Here is a 16,653-nt window from a genome sequence, read left to right on the forward strand (position 1 = left end):
ATGAAATATTAGTTCCTAGTCATTATATCTGCATAAAAAACATTTTATGCATTTAAACATAAAATACATAAAAAAATACATCAATAATATATATATACAAGCATTAAATACGTAAATAGTGCTAAAGTGACACAAAGCGTTTGAAACAGCTTCCAGCCTCAGCGTTCATCACAATCGCGGTGGGAGGGGGACCGTGCAGGAGTTACACTCGTTCCTGTATTGATGAGCCTTTCACCGCTACTGGAACATTTAATGCAATACCCGAGTATTCCTCGATACCTCCAACACTAGTGAACGCCAGAGGTAAGATTTACAGGAGTAAAATAGTATTTGGTGTTTTAAGCTGTTCTCTTGAGCTTTCGAGTCTCCTTTTATGCTGTGAGCTAAGCAAAGAGCTAACACTAGCTAGTGTTGCTAACTAGTAAAACGTTACAAAGTGACTAAAAGAGCTGAATTATTATCATCCAAAGTTGTTGAGGAGCAGTTTCTAATTCTCGTTTTTCACTTTAACATTTGGAAGTGAAGTATTTTAGTGTTCTGGTTATTAAACAACCTATATTAAATGTTTGATTCAGAGGTTTTCTGGTCTCCCCTGTGTCTGTGTTTGATGACTAACCCTTTCTGCCTGTCCACTCCACTTCTCAGCCAAGTCTGTCATCATGTCTGGTGGTCCAGCGGTGAGGATCAGCATCGAGTCTTCCTGTGAGAAGCAGGTGCAGGAAGTGGCCCTGGATGGGACAGAGACCTATGTCCCTCCTCTATCCATGTCCCAGAACTTGGCAAAGTTGGCACAAAGAATTGACTTCAGCCAGGGATCCGACTCAGAGGAGGATGTTGAGGGAGAACCCAAGGACCGAGAATGGGGCAAGCAGGATGGAGAGGAGGAAGAAGGTAAAATGCTTAAATAAAGCAAGGAGCTAGAGCTACACGAGCCATCACACATTCCTTGGTATAATCAGCTGCTGTGTGCCTTAGGCCAACATAAAATATCAAGCTGAACTTCATTCATCATAGGTTAAACATTTCAGTTCAGAACTTCACTTAGATGGTGAATAATTACCAATAAATATATAATTTTCATGCCAAATATCCTTGGACAAGATACTAGAAGTTGATCAGAGTATGAAAGCATGTGAATGTTACATATAAAGAGAATAGAAAAAAAGTGCTTGTGGGAATGGGTGAATGAGGCAAGTTGCGTAAAGTGCTTTGAGGGCTCAGAGTAGAAAAGTGCTGTATAAGAAACAATCTATTTACCATTTAAATCACAATGGAGCCTGTCATGTTTTGAGGCTGCAAGGTGTTGGAGGCCTTGTGAAAACTGATGGAATTATGAATTATGTCAATCCTAAGAGTACACCCGCTGCTCCAATAAATAAATAAAATGGATTTCAGGAGTAATGAGATCCAGCTAAATAAAGTTAAACTTTATTTACAATTTACTCCTGACTCTGATGAAGAAAGGAGGACCACCAAGTAGACTCCACAAATGAATTGAAAACAGAACATAAGGTTTTTTATCACTTGTTGGAATCGAGCCCAATTTTCTGTTTTCTTGCATAGGCACAGTAAAATTTCAGCCGTCTCTTTGGCCCTGGGATTCGGTGCGTAACAACCTCCGCAGCGCCCTCACAGAGATGTGTGTACTCTATGATGTGCTCAGTGTGGTGAAGGAGAAGAAGTACATGGCTTTAGACCCCGTGTCTCAGGATCCAGCAGCTGGAAAGGTAAATTAAACATGTCACTTAAACTGATTTTTTTTAAGGGTTTTTTAAGGGTTCTACAAAAATATCTCTAAATGTCAGCAAAGCACTCTTAGGTTTGTCCACAAAGAGATCTTTTGCTCCTTCTCCAACTCCTGCAGACACCACAAGTTTTCCAGCTGATCAGTAAAAAGAAATCATTGGCCACAGCAGCTATGATCCTTCAAAAGGGAGCAGAGAAGCTCAGTAAATCAGTCACAGAGAACCAGGAGAACAGGAGGCAAAGGGATTTCAACTCTGAGCTGCTGCGGCTGCGCTCACAGTGGAAACTACGCAAAGTTGGAGACAAGATCCTGGGAGACCTCAGCTACCGCAGTGCAGGTGATAAGAGAGGAAAACACCTCACTCAGTCAGTGCTGCTGCATCCTACAGATTAACATTAAGACACTTTAAACCTGTTTTCTAACTTCCGTGTTTGCCCGTGCAGGCTCCCTTTTCCCCCATCATGGCACATTTGAAGTGATCAAAAATACTGACATTGATCTGGACAAAAAAATCCCAGAGGATTACTGCCCACTGGACGTCCAGATCCCCAGTGACCTGGAGGGGTCTGCTTACATCAAGGTCAGAGGGAAATGACATGTATAATATGTTTTTATTCATCTTTTCTCATTCCTTGTTCATTCTTTGATTTTAGATAATTACCAGATATATTAGGTGTAATAGAAAGATACTGTTTGTATCTTCAGGTGTCCATTCAGAAACAAGCTCCTGACATTGGTGATCTGGGAACCGTCAGCCTTTTCAGACAACAGCAAAAGAACAAAGCTGGTATGGTTCAGCACATATACACATTAAAAGTTGTTCAGTAACACAGAGGCTCTTTTCTTCCACGTTTTTTTTTTTTTTTTTTTTTTAGAAGGGCATTTTATGAAAATACTAAATTATTACATTCTGTGTGAGAAAGCGCTCTTTAGGCTTTGGCAAAGGATGACTGAGCCCACTCTAAATTGTAAGAGTAAATCCCACAAACAAAACTCTTGGTCTTTTCTTTTGTCTCTGCTCAGGTACGCAGCAATGGCACGTGAAACTGGAGGCGGCTCAGAATGTTTTGCTCTGTAAGGAGATCTTCGCCCAGCTGTCCAGGGAGGCAGTTCAGATCAAATCCCAGATCCCTCACATTGTTGTGAAAAACCAGATCATCTCACAGCCATTCCCAGGTGAGAATATGACACAAATGGGGTCCTGGTTCAGTGTTTCTCACACTTGTGTATGTGCTTATGTGTGTCATACGGAAGCATATGCCTTGCCTTGAGAGAATAACTGACCCAGTGCTTGAGCACAAGGACCAGTTCTCCACTTGCTGCAGGTTAGGGGGACCCTCCAGCTCACAGCAGGTCTTCAGAGCAGAACTAGGACTGCAGTCCAAAAATGGTGGAAATGTAGTTTGTCTCACCGTGGGTTGAGACTGCCGCAACAGAGTAAACTTTCAAAATAAGAGCACGGGAGGTTGTCCACTTGTCAAGTGATTGTGGATGGCATTAAAGAGATGAAAACATTTAAAAAAAAAATGCTACAATATCGATGCATTAGTCTATGTCTACCATGACAACACAGTGGTTTTGTTCGATATTATCATGGGAATATCTTGTTGTAATTTAATAGAACTTAGAACCAAAATGTAGACTCACAGCCATCGTACAAAAAATACCTGTGTGGTATTTTTCTCTAAAACTTGAAATATACATTATGGGGATTCGTTGAGACTCGAGTTAACGCGTCTTAATGTGAAATAATATGGGACCTATAGGTATTAACAAATGGTGAAAGATCCAAATAAGAACAGGTGGGGATGGAGGAAGACAGACAATCTGATAAAGAAAGGCAAGAAGTGATATTATATATATATATATATATATATATATATATATATATACACACACACACACATCAAGTCAAGGTATTCAGCTTTCATATTTGTCAAGAGTGTAAAGAATGTTCTTTCACTTTTAGTGAACACTCAAATCAAATCACTTTTATTGTCACGTACTGCAGTATCCGGTCCAGGTTCGGGACCTTGTTCAGTACTTACTGTTCAAATTGTAAAGTAGTTTGAACAGTTTATGGCTGGGGTGACTGGAGTCTTTGATGATCCTCCTGCCCTAATTCATCCAAAGTGTCATTCTCCCCTCCAAACACACCTGTGATTTTTCTCTCCCTAGGTCTGCAGCTGTCAATCTCACTGTGCCACTCTACGGGAGAGAAGAAAAACAACCGGGCATCTCCAGAGAAACCCAAACCGGACGACCACCTTTACGTACTAGAACACAATCTGCATCAGATGATGAGAGAGGTGAGAAGTGAGATTCCTGTAGAGCGCAATCTATTAACCACCTCTGGAGGAAACCTACCAGATATGATCTGAAATGCGTTAAATATTTTTAAGCTTTGCCTTTTTTTCTCTTTTTCCTTTAACTTTTAACTATATATCCTCAAAAAATCCATCTCAGTTAGGGAATACTGGTCAGGTCTCAGTGTGCTTAGAATGCAAGATAAAGACCGTAGAGAATTAAAGAGAAAACTGCAATAGTCCCCTGCAGTATTACTTGGTGATGGTGGGGAGGAAGAACTCCCTTTTAACAGGGAGAGAGCACCGGCTGAATTGCACTCAGGAAGAGACAGTCATTTCTGAGCAGAGGGTGCTTACAAGAAAAATACAGCTACAAAGTGAAGGAATCTATGAGGGGTTTTTTTCTTGTAAATTTAAAGTTTTAATGTTGGATTTTTTTTTTAGATATTAAGATATATTTGTGTTCTTCTACCTACAACAACCCTGGAAACCTGTCATCTTCTACTCTGCCAGGAGACACTTCTGTTGTTATTAATTTAAATTTCATTGTCTCAGTGCACATTTCATTGGCAACATTTGTTTCTTTTATAGTTTCACAAGCAGCAGCTGAGCTCTGTGGTGATACCGCACCCTTCTAGCGCTCCCTTTGCGCACAAACGTCTGCGTTTGGCAGGGCCACTGGCCTATGACAAGGCAGAAATCTCCAGTTGGCAGCAGACTGAGGGGCTGCTGGAGAAGATGATCAAACAGGCCAAACACATCTTCCTACGTCGCAGGTAAAATATCCTGATGTAATTTTACAAATACAGAAACAGTTACCAGCAGCAATATTGAATTTTACTGCAAATTTAGGAGCTCCAGAAACTTTAGCAGCCCAAAAAAGCAGCGTTTGCCTACATTTGGCTAGCAGATGGCTCACATTGTCTTTGTTGTTTCATCAGAATCAGAATATTTTATTAATCCCAAACTGATTATGGAAATTAAATTATGTCCTTTTATCTTAAAATATTTAATCTTTTAACAGAAGAATTGTTGTTAGCTACTTTTTGTTGGCTGTATAATGCTTAGCAATACTCTTCACGGGTACCACGGTGTTTGTGGTCAACAGGACGGCACGTACCATCGATAGTCTGGCCAGTCGGATTGAAGACCCGCAGATCCAGGCTCACTGGTCCAACATTAATGACGTATACGAGTCCAGTGTCAAGGTGCTCATCACTTCACAAGGCTACGAGCAGATCTGCAAGTAAGTGGAGTGCAGAGGAGTTTATTTTACTCATTATTTTAAATATCAATATTTATTTTTTTATTTGTACATTTTATTTTTACTATATTTTTTATTATCACAGATTTACAGATTTTAAATATTTACTAAATATTCACTATTCATTTTGTACTATTGTTATTTTAATTTAAAATACTTTTTTTTTTAATTATTAGAATGAATAAATTTTGTATTTTGTAATCGAAAAACTCAACAATTGAAAAAATCCTTGACACAAAGTTTTTGCTTTGCTGATTTGTTTAATGCTCGGCTCTGCAGCGCACAGTGGCCGCCATGTAAATGCAAATGTTTTACCTACATTTGCAACTAAAAACAAACCTGCAATAGAAATGTATCTAGGAGCAGCATGTGAATAAAAAGTATGACAACATTAAACCCACATGGTCCCCAGTTTTTAAACAAAATTACTGATAACACAGCAGCAACAGTGACTGTCTAACTGAGACGGTGAGCTCATTTTTCTAGTGTCCAAATCAGAGCACTGTTATCACCATCACAACCTTTACTGGGAAACAGCTGGCAGGATCCTTCAAAAAACAACCTGCTTAATGAACTTTGATGTGAAGAAAAGAGGACTTTAAAGTAGGGCTTTTGACCCACTGCATGCAATTCATTTGCATGAATGTTTTTTGTTGTTGTTTTTTATGGGCATTGTATGTAGTTATATTACAACATTGGTACACACTGTAGAAATAACAATTTTCTATTTCCTGTTTTTTTGGGGGGGGGTTTGATAACCTGTGGGGTTTTTTTTGTTTGTTTGTTTTGGTTTGGGTTTTTTTCTCTTTTAAGTATTTATTATAAGGCAGATGTATTTCTTATCCAGTTACTTGAATAATCAATAGGATACTTGATTACTAAAATATTCAATAGCTGCAGCTTTTATTATTTAATAGTCTCAGGGCTCGCAAAATCGCTATCCCGACGTCCCGGGGCTAGCAGTTTTTTCCGGTCGGGCTACCAAAATCCATCCCAGCCCTGCCCATCAGGCTATCATAGGAAGAAAAAATATATGTCAATACTTTTGCATCCTTTCGCAAACGTAGCTGGGTAATGTTGTCATTGGCATCGAAGAGCCACTGTCAGTATGTAACATAATGAAATCGCGTTTAAATTTGCGCTTTTTTTTTTTGTTTTTGTTTTTTTGCTTCACGTTCACTTTGCCATTGCCCAAACTGTGAATAGAGAGCGGCAGTACTGATTGGTGAGTGACAGATTAATTCCTCTCCAATTCCTTATCACTCGTTAGCTTACTATGCAAATATGACAAGTGAAATCTTCCGCAGCAAGCTTAAACATGTCATAGAGGTTGATTGTGCAGAGAATTGCTGATCATTATGCAAGTGCCTGTGTAAAAGCAGATGGATTTACGCAGGTATTTTAGTTCTGCAGAGCCAAATAAGACAGGTCAGGGTGAAGAGGGGACAGCCAAAGAAAAGCCGACCACAAAATGGAAAAGTTATGACAAATCAGACTATGAGGCAAAAAGAAAGTGCAGCTTTTTTGGTTTCATGGACAAAAGAATTTCTGTGGCTGCAATATGACGAGCTAAAAAACATAAAGTTCTGCCGGGTGTGTCATTAGTTTCACTCGATTTCTGAGTCGACAAGTGCCTTTGTTACTGGGACCAGTAATTTTAAGAAAGACCCCATCAGAACCCTTGAGAAATGCAAGAAATGCATTATTGCTCAGTCTACAGTATCTTTCCCTGAACAAACGCCAATTGCAAAAAACATATGAAAAATAAACTAAGCACAACAAGAAGTCCTGAAAAATCTGTTTAGAACAGCGTTCTGTTTTGCAAAGAGTGAACTACCTTTGGCAAAATTTAGCAGTCTTTGCAAACTTTGCAAACAAAGCAAATGGCCTAGATCTTGGTTCCACTTACCTCTTACCATTATATTTTTCTATTTTCGTTCACTGCTGTTGTGAACTATATAAATAAATGGATGTGAAAAAAGCTTTTCTCTCCTCATATATGGATGTTTACATGACTCTGGACCAGCGTGTTTGATCCTCTGAAATGAGGCTCACTGTGTTTTATTTGGTGTGTTTAGGTCCATCCAGCTGCAGCTGAACATCGGTGTGGAGCAGATCAGGGTGGTGCACAGAGATGGACGTGTGGTCACGCTGTCACACCAGGAACAGGAGCTGCAAGACTTTCTCCTCTCACAGGTAACACCAGTAACTTCCACAGTTATTGGAGGAGGCTGAATTTACTAGAAGCATGGCTGCACACTGTTGACTGTAATGCTTCAGTATTTAGTTCTGCGTATGCCTGCCTTCTTTTCACAGATGTCGCAGCATCAGGTACATGCAGTTCAGCAGCTGGCTAAGGTGATGGGCTGGCACGTCCTGAGCTTCAGTAACCATGTAGGTCTGGGCCCAGTGGAGAGCATCGGAAATGCCTCCGCGGTCACTGTTGCCTCTCCCAACGGAGAGTACGCCATCTCAGGTGAGACTGATGGCTCTCGGATCCTCAGGTTTCTCTGTAGTAGGAAGAGCATATTAGCAGCAGCAACTCAGTACTACTCATGCCTCTATGCATGAGACATTCAGGCTCTCCCTTAGCTAACCTCCCCCCAATAAAGGCTAAAATGTTAAAAAAAAAAAAAAAAATTATAATTTTATTTTATTTTATTATTTTTTTTTAAAAGAAAAGGCAGAAACTAATGTAATAAATCAAGACGACACCCAGTCTGTCAGTTCATGGAAAATTACTCAGGATTAAGCAGACAGGTTGATACAAGTTGGGGAATCTTTGGGAAACTTCCTCTCTTCAAACATCATTGAAATGCATCATGAACCGGTTTCCATGCAACACTCATACTGAATATCTGTAAACACTGAAAAATAATGTGTGGCGAGACAAGAGAGAAACTTTATTGTCATTGTTTAAAAACAACAAAAGTCTGCTCAGCAGCTCTTTATCATTATGCAGCAAAGTAAATAACTGTCAGTGGTTTTTCATCAAAGTTTCTTTTCTCTTCAGTACGTAATGGCCCAGAGAGCGGCTGCAAAGTTTTGGTGCAGTTCCCTCGCAGCCAGATCAAAGAGCTGCCAAAGAGCGACGTCATCCAGGACGCCAAGTGGAGCCACCTCAGAGGGCCGTACAAAGAGGTCCATTGGAGCAAGATGGAGGGCCGAAACTTTGTCTACAAGATGGAGCTCCTCATGGCGGCGCTGACTCCCTGTCCTTAGGTGCTGACTCTGTCTGCTGACTCCTCCCACACACAAAATAACAGTTTATTTAAAGAGGACAATCTTCCTTCATAGACTCTCTTCCTCACATTTGAAAGAATCGACAGCACTTTCATTTATTTTATTTTTTAACCAACTTGTGGACCGCCGTAAAGTCTGTCCACACAAGTGTCCTCTGCCTGTTGCTTATAGTGTAAGGTGTGGACTGTGTGTATATACCTCAAACAGTTTGATACAAAATAAAAAGCAGTCTGTCTATATATATTTGTCCTTTTTCTTAAGAATACAGCTGTGGATCAAAGAGACACTGTTTATAAAACTGAACTTAGGGATTTGCCGGTTCAAACTTTAAATTTGACCACATTAAGTTCAATGTTGTCTTAGGACTGTGTGTGTGTGTGTGTGTGTGTGTGTGTGTGTGTGTGTGTGTGTGTGTGTGTGTGTGTGTGTGTGTGTGTGTGTGTGTGTGTGTGTGTGTGTGTGTGTGTGTGTGTGTGTGTGTGTGTGTGTCAGTCAGAGTAGATGGGTGCAGTTTTAATACCACTCCATTTGTCTGATGTGACAACATTTTAGATAAACTAACTTTGAGTCTGGACTCTGCACTTTCAGGTGGGGAACCTGAAGTTCCTGTGTAGGCACGAGGGAGGAGAGAGTTCGTTAAGAAAGAAATCACAAAATCATTTGCACTGTGAACCGGATATTTTTTCTTTAGGTAATAAAAGAAAAACAATTATTTTCTTTTGTTTCTACATTCATTCATTCTTTATTCCTGCATTCCTTCCTTTCTTCCTTTTCCGGGCCGTGATCAGCTGACCTGTGTTACTGCAGCTTCATGGCTCCGTGTGGATTTAGCAAACTGCAATTACTACTTGACTGCTTTGGACACAACTTTATTTACATTACTTTCTGATTTGCTGAGCCAGTATCATCAAGGCCTCAGCTGAAACTATCACCAGCCTGCAGCACACAAAAGCGAAACTCGTTTTTTGTTATCATGAAATAATCTGATTTAATTGCTTATTAATGAAACCAGCCCAGTTTAACCCTTGGTCATGAGTAAAATAAAGTCACACAGTTTCTTTGCTTAGAGAATAAATACAAGATTTATTGTGTTCCTGTATCATCGGTGGTATATTCACTCATTCAGTGACAGTCATCTGTAAATATCAATATCAGTACAAAATATCAACACAGTGCAGGTGTTCATAACTGACTGGTCATGCTTTGAGCTGTAAGTAACTAGAGTATATAAAGAGGACAGTTTGATGTACAAAACATTCCACCTTCAAAAGTATGTCCTCATGTTGTATCACTGACAGCTTTGATTGGCCATTTCAGGTGAGTCATCACTCAGACGTTCATTATCTGCAGCTCAGTCACATCGTTTTCTGCAAAAAAAAAAAGGGATTAAAGTGTCAATACATGATTAAGACAACAAACAAAGCTATAATAGGTCTTCACAGACCTTTGCACTCAAACACGCCCTTACTGTGATACAATGATAGAGTCAAACCATAGTCAACCATCACACCCTTCAACATATATTTATTCTCCACACAATCATGCAGTGGTAAGAAGAACACATTTTAACTTTAGATAAAACAACACGCTCACAAACGTTTTTATGCGGAAAATTGTCTTCTTTATTATTTCACCCATTACCTAAAAAAGCAGCCACACTTCAGACACTGTATCAGGTTTTATTTGCCTCCTATATGAAACCAGTTTGTAACTTATTTAGTAGTAGCCTTCAGGAATAGTTCTCCTATGGCTATTCTTTGGATTTGGCTGCTTCGTGTTCTGTTCTCTCTGAAGATGATCCCACACTGCTTCAATAATATTGTGTCAGGACTCTGAGGAGGCCAGTCCATGACTGATGGTGTTCCACTGTGTGTTTTTCTATCCAGGTGTGCATTTACTGTGCTAGCAGTGTGTTTGGGATCATTGTCATGCTGAAAAATTAAGCTGCTGTAAGTTTCCAGATGGTATAGCACAGGGGTAGGCAACTCCAGGCCTCGAGTGCTGGTGTCCTGCAGGTTTTAGATCGCACCCTGGGTTAACACACCTGAATCAAATGATTAGTTCATTACCAGGCCTCTGGAGAACTTCAAGAAATGCTGAGGAGTCATTTAGCCCATTAAATCAGCTGTGATGGAGCATGGACACATCTAAAACCTCCAGGACACCGGCACTCGAGGCCTGGAGTTGCCTACCCCTGGTATAGCATGATGGATCAGAATCTGATGGCACTCTTTCTGTGTTCAAAATTTCTGCCCCAAACTTCTGCATGACAGAACTTTATGACTAAACCTGCACCAAGAGTTCATCCTCAGCACCAGGGAGAGTTTTGGGGAAACTGGCCTGCAAATGTGCCCTGAAATCCCTGAAAGCAGCAGGTCTGCCATGGACTACCTGTTAAACTGCATGTAGTTCAGACTATGCCTGTTTAGTGCAGACAATAAAGTATTGCATGAATGTGTATAAAGGTGTCCTGTAGTGTTTCCATTATCATTGCCACAAAAATGTAATAAATTCTGTAAAACACTGGATATTTGCAGGAGAAACAGACACACAAATCTTTTTATCTTTTTGTTTTTATTTGTTTTGGTTACATAGTTGTCCTCCATGTAGAGTGACCTATTTTGGTTATGAACGTTTTCAGCACGTATCCATACAAGAAATCAGGGAAGAATATGTTTGAGCAATGCCAGCAATCCAAAATCTTCTGAATGGGTATTCACAAGACATTTCCAAGTTGCAAACCTGTTTTTCTGGCATCACCTGAATGCACAATCATTGACACCATTAGAGGATATTCACTGAGATGGATTCTGCTGTTTACACATGGCTTTACCTGGCATCTCTCTCCTGCGCTTGCATGCCATTATCTTCTTGTAGGCCTTGTCCAGGAGCCACATGGTGAGCATAAGAAGGCTGGCCAAGCAGGCCAGGGCCAAAAAAGAGACAGTAAGGTACTGAAGGTCCTCATACAGAACCTCTGTAGGACAGAAACACAGGAGCCACATCTTATTTACTCCAAACTGAACTGCAAATAGGGCTGATCTGTTTATTAAAGATACTTTTTCATCATGTTCACTTGTTAAAAAAAAGACTTCCCCTCTTTGGTCAATCCATATGTTCTTCCTTCCTGCATTCATTCCTCCCTAAAATTATCACAGCACATGTGCCATTCTTCATTCTTCATTTTCATAGTTTATTTGCTTTAGAGTTACTCTGTCTGGTGTGGGAAACAGTTCTGAGCCTGCCTCTAATAACCACAGACGCCATGTTTGGGAAATCTGGGCAGGGCGTTTGTCGTCTTTAAATCCAAACAACTGTTACCACAATGCCAGTCAGACTACGTCAAACTGAAGCCGAGGGCTTTTGTTGATGCTCTAATCACGATTAGTGCTGCTTTTTTAAATCCTGTGAAGAAATTCTTTGTACAGGTATGACAGAAGTGCTGTTAATTACCTTAAGCTTTAAAAACTGAGCTGTTCTGCCAGGACTGTTTCTTTCTTTTATGCTCTTTTTCCCTCGTTGTGTGTTAGTTTTCTGTTTTGTTTTTTAATGTAAAGACTCTCACCATTTACTTTTAGGACGAAACCAAAATCCTTGCTGCTCCCAGTTGATTCTGTGATGGTGACCACGTAAAATCCACCATCCTGCAGCCGCAGGTCTGACAGGCCCATCGAACCGTTGTCATAGGCCTGCACTCGGCTGCTGTAGTCCTCCGTTATGTTGGTGTACCCCCCCGGCTGCCAGGCCCCTATCGTCCGGCTCACCAATCCTGACATAAAAGTCCATTGTATGTTTGGGATCCCGCTACAGGTGAAATTCACTGAGAAGATCACATCGTCCTGCACTGAGCGGATCAGGCTCCTCTGAGGAGAGTATATGGAGATGGCTCCAGCTAAACAAACACATGAACATACATGCATACATTAGTCTGTATTCTCTGGGTTATTCTAGAATCAGCTGAATGTAAGTAAGTCAAAGGGAAATTCTGCTTTGCATCAGAAGAAAATTAACACAGCAGCAAATTGCAAAAAGAGCCTCAGTGATCCAGACTCTCCTAAAGTCCTAAAGTTGTTTGAGTAAAGTGGTACTTCCAAACTATTATACAGGACGTGAACACCAGTGTTGTTTCTTCCTTCAACAGCCATAAGCTGCGTTCACAGGTGGTTAAATTACAACATGTCGAACTGATTCTGGTATCAAAATACATGTAAAGGGAGACCTTTCCTGTGCTATAACTTGTTTTATCCAGCCACCTATCCTGCAAGGTGATATGACCTTTAAAAGTTTACCCAAAATGCATTTTTTAAACTTTTCTCGAATTAATGATCAGAAAACAGATCAAACATCCAGGACACCAATACATGTGTCATAACATGGCAGAGAGAGGACCCAAGCATCGGGCACGTAGGCAGATTCAAATGATAATGAGCCTTTACTTGGCTGAGACAGGACTACATACTGGGCAATATCTGGGGATTCGAAAGTCAATACATACAGGAAGTAAGAAGTGGAAACAAGACACATGAGAAAAGTGTCTATCAAAGTAAAACAAGAAATAAACACACAAACAACAGTACTCAGAATAAACAGGATCATAGAAACAGACGACTCAGCTGGAGGAACAAACACTAACATGACAACTGAACCAGAGCCCAGTGATATCACTTCACAAAATCTAAAGTCAGAGTTACTAGAAGCAGAATTCATAGAAAACACTAGAGTACAGATGAAAACAGCTCAAAACTGCAAGAGCATGACAAATATTTCTGTTACTCTTTAGCTTTAGAATTAAATTAATGTGGCTCATACCGTGTACATTATAACATACCATAATAGACCCATTTCTGTAATATACTCACATATCTATATTATTGCAAATATATATTGTAATATATCTATATCACTAAAGCACTTCTGGATGGATGCAAACTGCATTTCGTTGCCCTGTACCTGTGCATGTGCAATGACAATAAAGTTGAATTCTATTCTATTCTATTCTATTCTATTCTCTGCTGTTGAAAGTAAGACATATGTCACGATATCTTATGTTAAGGTGGTTATGAAAAAGAAACAAAAGCAAGATCTTGGCTTTAGATTACAATGTTCCAACCTTTGTATTTCAACGGACTGTAACTCAAAAAATATTCAAACTATGAGGATAACATTTTTATCATTAGATATACGGATGTTATTTTAAAGAAAAATCTGTTGATTCTCAGTGGTGGGGGGAGAGACTTGAGTCACAGTGATAGCAATTAGAGTAGAAACATGCTGGTGTGTGACACAATCGAGCGCCATAAAAAGGACTCATTCCACCATGACACGGTTAGCTGCTGTTCCTGACAAACACTGTGGCATGTCTCCTGCTCTGCCTCTGCTCTGTCTGATCCCCCACCCCCATCCTCTTTTCCCCAGAGGATTAAAACTAGTCAAACTAGCTGGGAGGTATCAGAATGAATATAAGAGGCAGTGTGTTTAGGCCAAGCTTTAATGCATATTTTCACGTGCGTGTCAGGGAGAGATCTGGTTCTGCTGGTGGTGTGTTTGTTTAATGAAGCAAGAATTTAAAATGAAAAATACTAGCGCTGACTGAGAAGCAAGTCAGTATGGGAGAGATCTTTTTGTCTGGGCTCCCCCCCCAAAAAAAACCCTTTTACCAACAAACCCCGACTGACTCTTTCCTTATTTTTCTGTTAAGAAATCACATAAATACTTTTTAAAGCAGCCCTGATGTCTTCTTTTGACTGTTTCCTGCACCCTGGTTCGCTTTTAATTTTGCTACTTTTGTTTTGTGTTTCCTGAGATTTGGTTTAGATTCAGATTTTTTTGGAAACAACACTTCTGGGCATTCGGATGTTATTTCTAGGATCGTTATGTCGGTAGGACACAGCTTTATAGGTTCTGAAGCCTTGAGTGGTTGCAGTTTTATAGTTCAGATAAGGTACTTTGCAATCTTCAGCTTTCTGACTGTCACGTGGTTGCAGACACGATACAGCCAGAGAAAGAGAGAGTGGGCTGATCGTGTTATAGAGCGGGGGCTTGACTCCTCGGGACCTCAACAATAGAAACAGATCAGACGCTACGTAATAAAATCCCTATCATGCTTCAGCACGGTTTCATGGCTACATGCCTGAGCTCTGCTTAGATAATATTAGGGAATATTGACCTTTTTACTTCCCACTTCTGCCATGATCGCCTATATTTACTTTCTACTGACAGGACCGAAACTTCATCCAACATTTCAAGTGTTAAACAAACATAGGTAGGTCGTACCACAAAGATAAAGCAGCAGAATTAGGAATGTGTTGAGCTTACCTAGGTGGCACATATATAACATGATGCTGAGAAAAACAGCAACATCTTGTATTTCCCAGAGCCTGAAATGCCACATTAGGATTCCAGACCCATCTGTCGAACTGCTGCAGAAGAAGCTTCCCGGGTTTATTTTACATTTTGTAGCATTCTCCTCGCCTTTCACCTTTTCCCATGGTTTCTTCTTCTTCTGTTTGTCTTCCTGGAGTTTCTGAGAGTTGTTCTTCTATTGCTTTCCTTCTGCTTTTCAGGAATGCAAAAGCTTCCCTCCTCTCTCTCAAGACTGTGTTGGATTTGACTTCATATCTGCGCAAGTCACTGCCAGCCAGCCCACACCTATCAGACAGGTTGAGCCGGAGATTACTGAGCAAACATGTAGTCCTTGTGTGGCAGTGCTCTCTCGCACACTCACACACAACTGAAGGCTGAAAGCCGTTGAGCAGTATATTCTAATTTACCTATTGCAACCACTTACTTGTCTATCTACAGACACACTGTCACAAAATGAAAGTGGGACAGGTGGAATCAAGTAGCGACACACCTGGCAAAACATGTCAAACAGGAAGTACTGTATTCACATGTATGCACCTAAAAAAACACACACAGTGACAGTCAAATGAAACTTCCCTTTAGGAGGCATATTAAAGCTGACTGTCTGTAGGTAACCCAGGTCTTGTTTCTCGCTGTTACTTAGTTTATAATCATTTTAGACTCTAAGGGTGTTTTTTTAATGAATTTATGCGCTTACCAAGACCAGTGTTAGACAAGGCAATAAAAATCCAACATATATAAATGAAAGGAATATTAAAAACAAAACAAAAGAACAAGTTGGATACCAATTTAAACCCATACAAGACTGAGTTACAACATCAAAATTAAATAAAATAAAACAAACATTTGGCTCCAAGGTCGAGAATAAATTACATTAACCCAAGAATAAAATTTCAAAAGTAGGAAATAAAATACAATGTGGCCACGTAGACATGTATCAGTTTAGTGATAATATAATTATATTGCTGATATTTATATATAAATTATAATGATTTATAAAAACTACTTGCAAACCAATTTACAAGTAGAACCCATGTGATACTCAATTGCAACACTGCAATAAAATAAAAGACTCCTCCATTCCCTAGTTAAGAATGAATAAAAATGAATAAAAATAAAATGTACAGTATGATTAAAGATAAACTAAATACCCATTGTTACAAAATGTGACGTAACACATAAATAACAAAGAAAGCACTGGCATCAAACATGTTACATCATAGAATAACAAACAAAAAACACTCAGAGTATTTGTACATGGATGAACAGAGAGTTGGTTGTAGCTCAGTTAAATGGATGGCATCTGTTAAAGCATGAGGTGCTCTGTGAAGAATTCCATTACCATAAAAGCCAGAACACTTGGTAGATTTATGGTTAGAGATGAATGAAGTTAAAGAAATAAGCTTCAAAATCCTAAATGAGATATAATAAGGTCTTACTTGGATGTGAGCGACTGTGTATTGTGTGGGAATAATGTATTTGTTTTTGTGAATTACTGCAGTCTGCCTCGAACAATATTTGCAGCTCACTACAAGACAAGAAATCTGAATTAAAATAAAAAGATCAGATCAGATATACTTTGTTAATATTAATACTAATACTAGAACAACTAATGTTATTGATAATTATAATAACAGTACCTCCAGCAACAACAGTAATCACTATAATAAATAAAAATAATACTGATTGTAAAATAAGAGCCGTGCATAACATACAAAAAATAAATGTTA

General features: G+C 39.6%; 2 protein-coding genes across 3 annotated transcripts; one reads left to right on the forward strand and one right to left on the reverse strand.

Moving 5' to 3' along the window:
• The first annotated feature begins 147 nt into the window (after positions 1-147).
• med17 (mediator complex subunit 17) lies at positions 148-8,799 on the forward strand. Its single transcript, XM_085379708.1, has 13 exons — positions 148-303; positions 646-891; positions 1,564-1,727; positions 1,865-2,084; positions 2,191-2,327; positions 2,453-2,534; positions 2,771-2,923; positions 3,926-4,056; positions 4,645-4,829; positions 5,162-5,299; positions 7,396-7,513; positions 7,634-7,793; positions 8,331-8,799. The coding sequence occupies exons 2-13, from the start codon at positions 660-662 to the stop codon at positions 8,537-8,539; spliced, it is 1,929 nt and encodes a 642-aa protein (XP_085235834.1). The 5' UTR covers positions 148-303; positions 646-659; the 3' UTR covers positions 8,540-8,799.
• Positions 8,800-8,954: 155 nt separating this feature from the next.
• Positions 8,955-15,376, reverse strand: vstm5 (V-set and transmembrane domain containing 5). Of its 2 annotated transcripts, none has more exons than XM_085379715.1 (4): positions 14,876-15,374; positions 12,126-12,452; positions 11,394-11,537; positions 8,955-9,927 (listed from the first exon to the last, which is right to left on the reverse strand). In XM_085379715.1, the coding sequence occupies exons 1-4, from the start codon at positions 14,949-14,951 to the stop codon at positions 9,890-9,892; spliced, it is 585 nt and encodes a 194-aa protein (XP_085235841.1). In that variant the 5' UTR covers positions 14,952-15,374; the 3' UTR covers positions 8,955-9,889. The 2 variants fall into 2 exon arrangements, with proteins under 2 accessions (XP_085235841.1, XP_085235840.1); XM_085379714.1 differs by lacking the exon at positions 8,955-9,927 and adding an exon at positions 11,103-11,320 and having other exon boundaries at positions 14,876-15,376.
• Positions 15,377-16,653: the final 1,277 nt, after the last annotated feature.

The sequence above is a fragment of the Rhamphochromis longiceps genome, linkage group LG14, assembly GCF_057381845.1.
Source record: "Rhamphochromis longiceps isolate RC_006_pf linkage group LG14, R_longiceps_female_GT1.1, whole genome shotgun sequence".
Taxonomy (NCBI): domain Eukaryota; kingdom Metazoa; phylum Chordata; class Actinopteri; order Cichliformes; family Cichlidae; genus Rhamphochromis; species Rhamphochromis longiceps.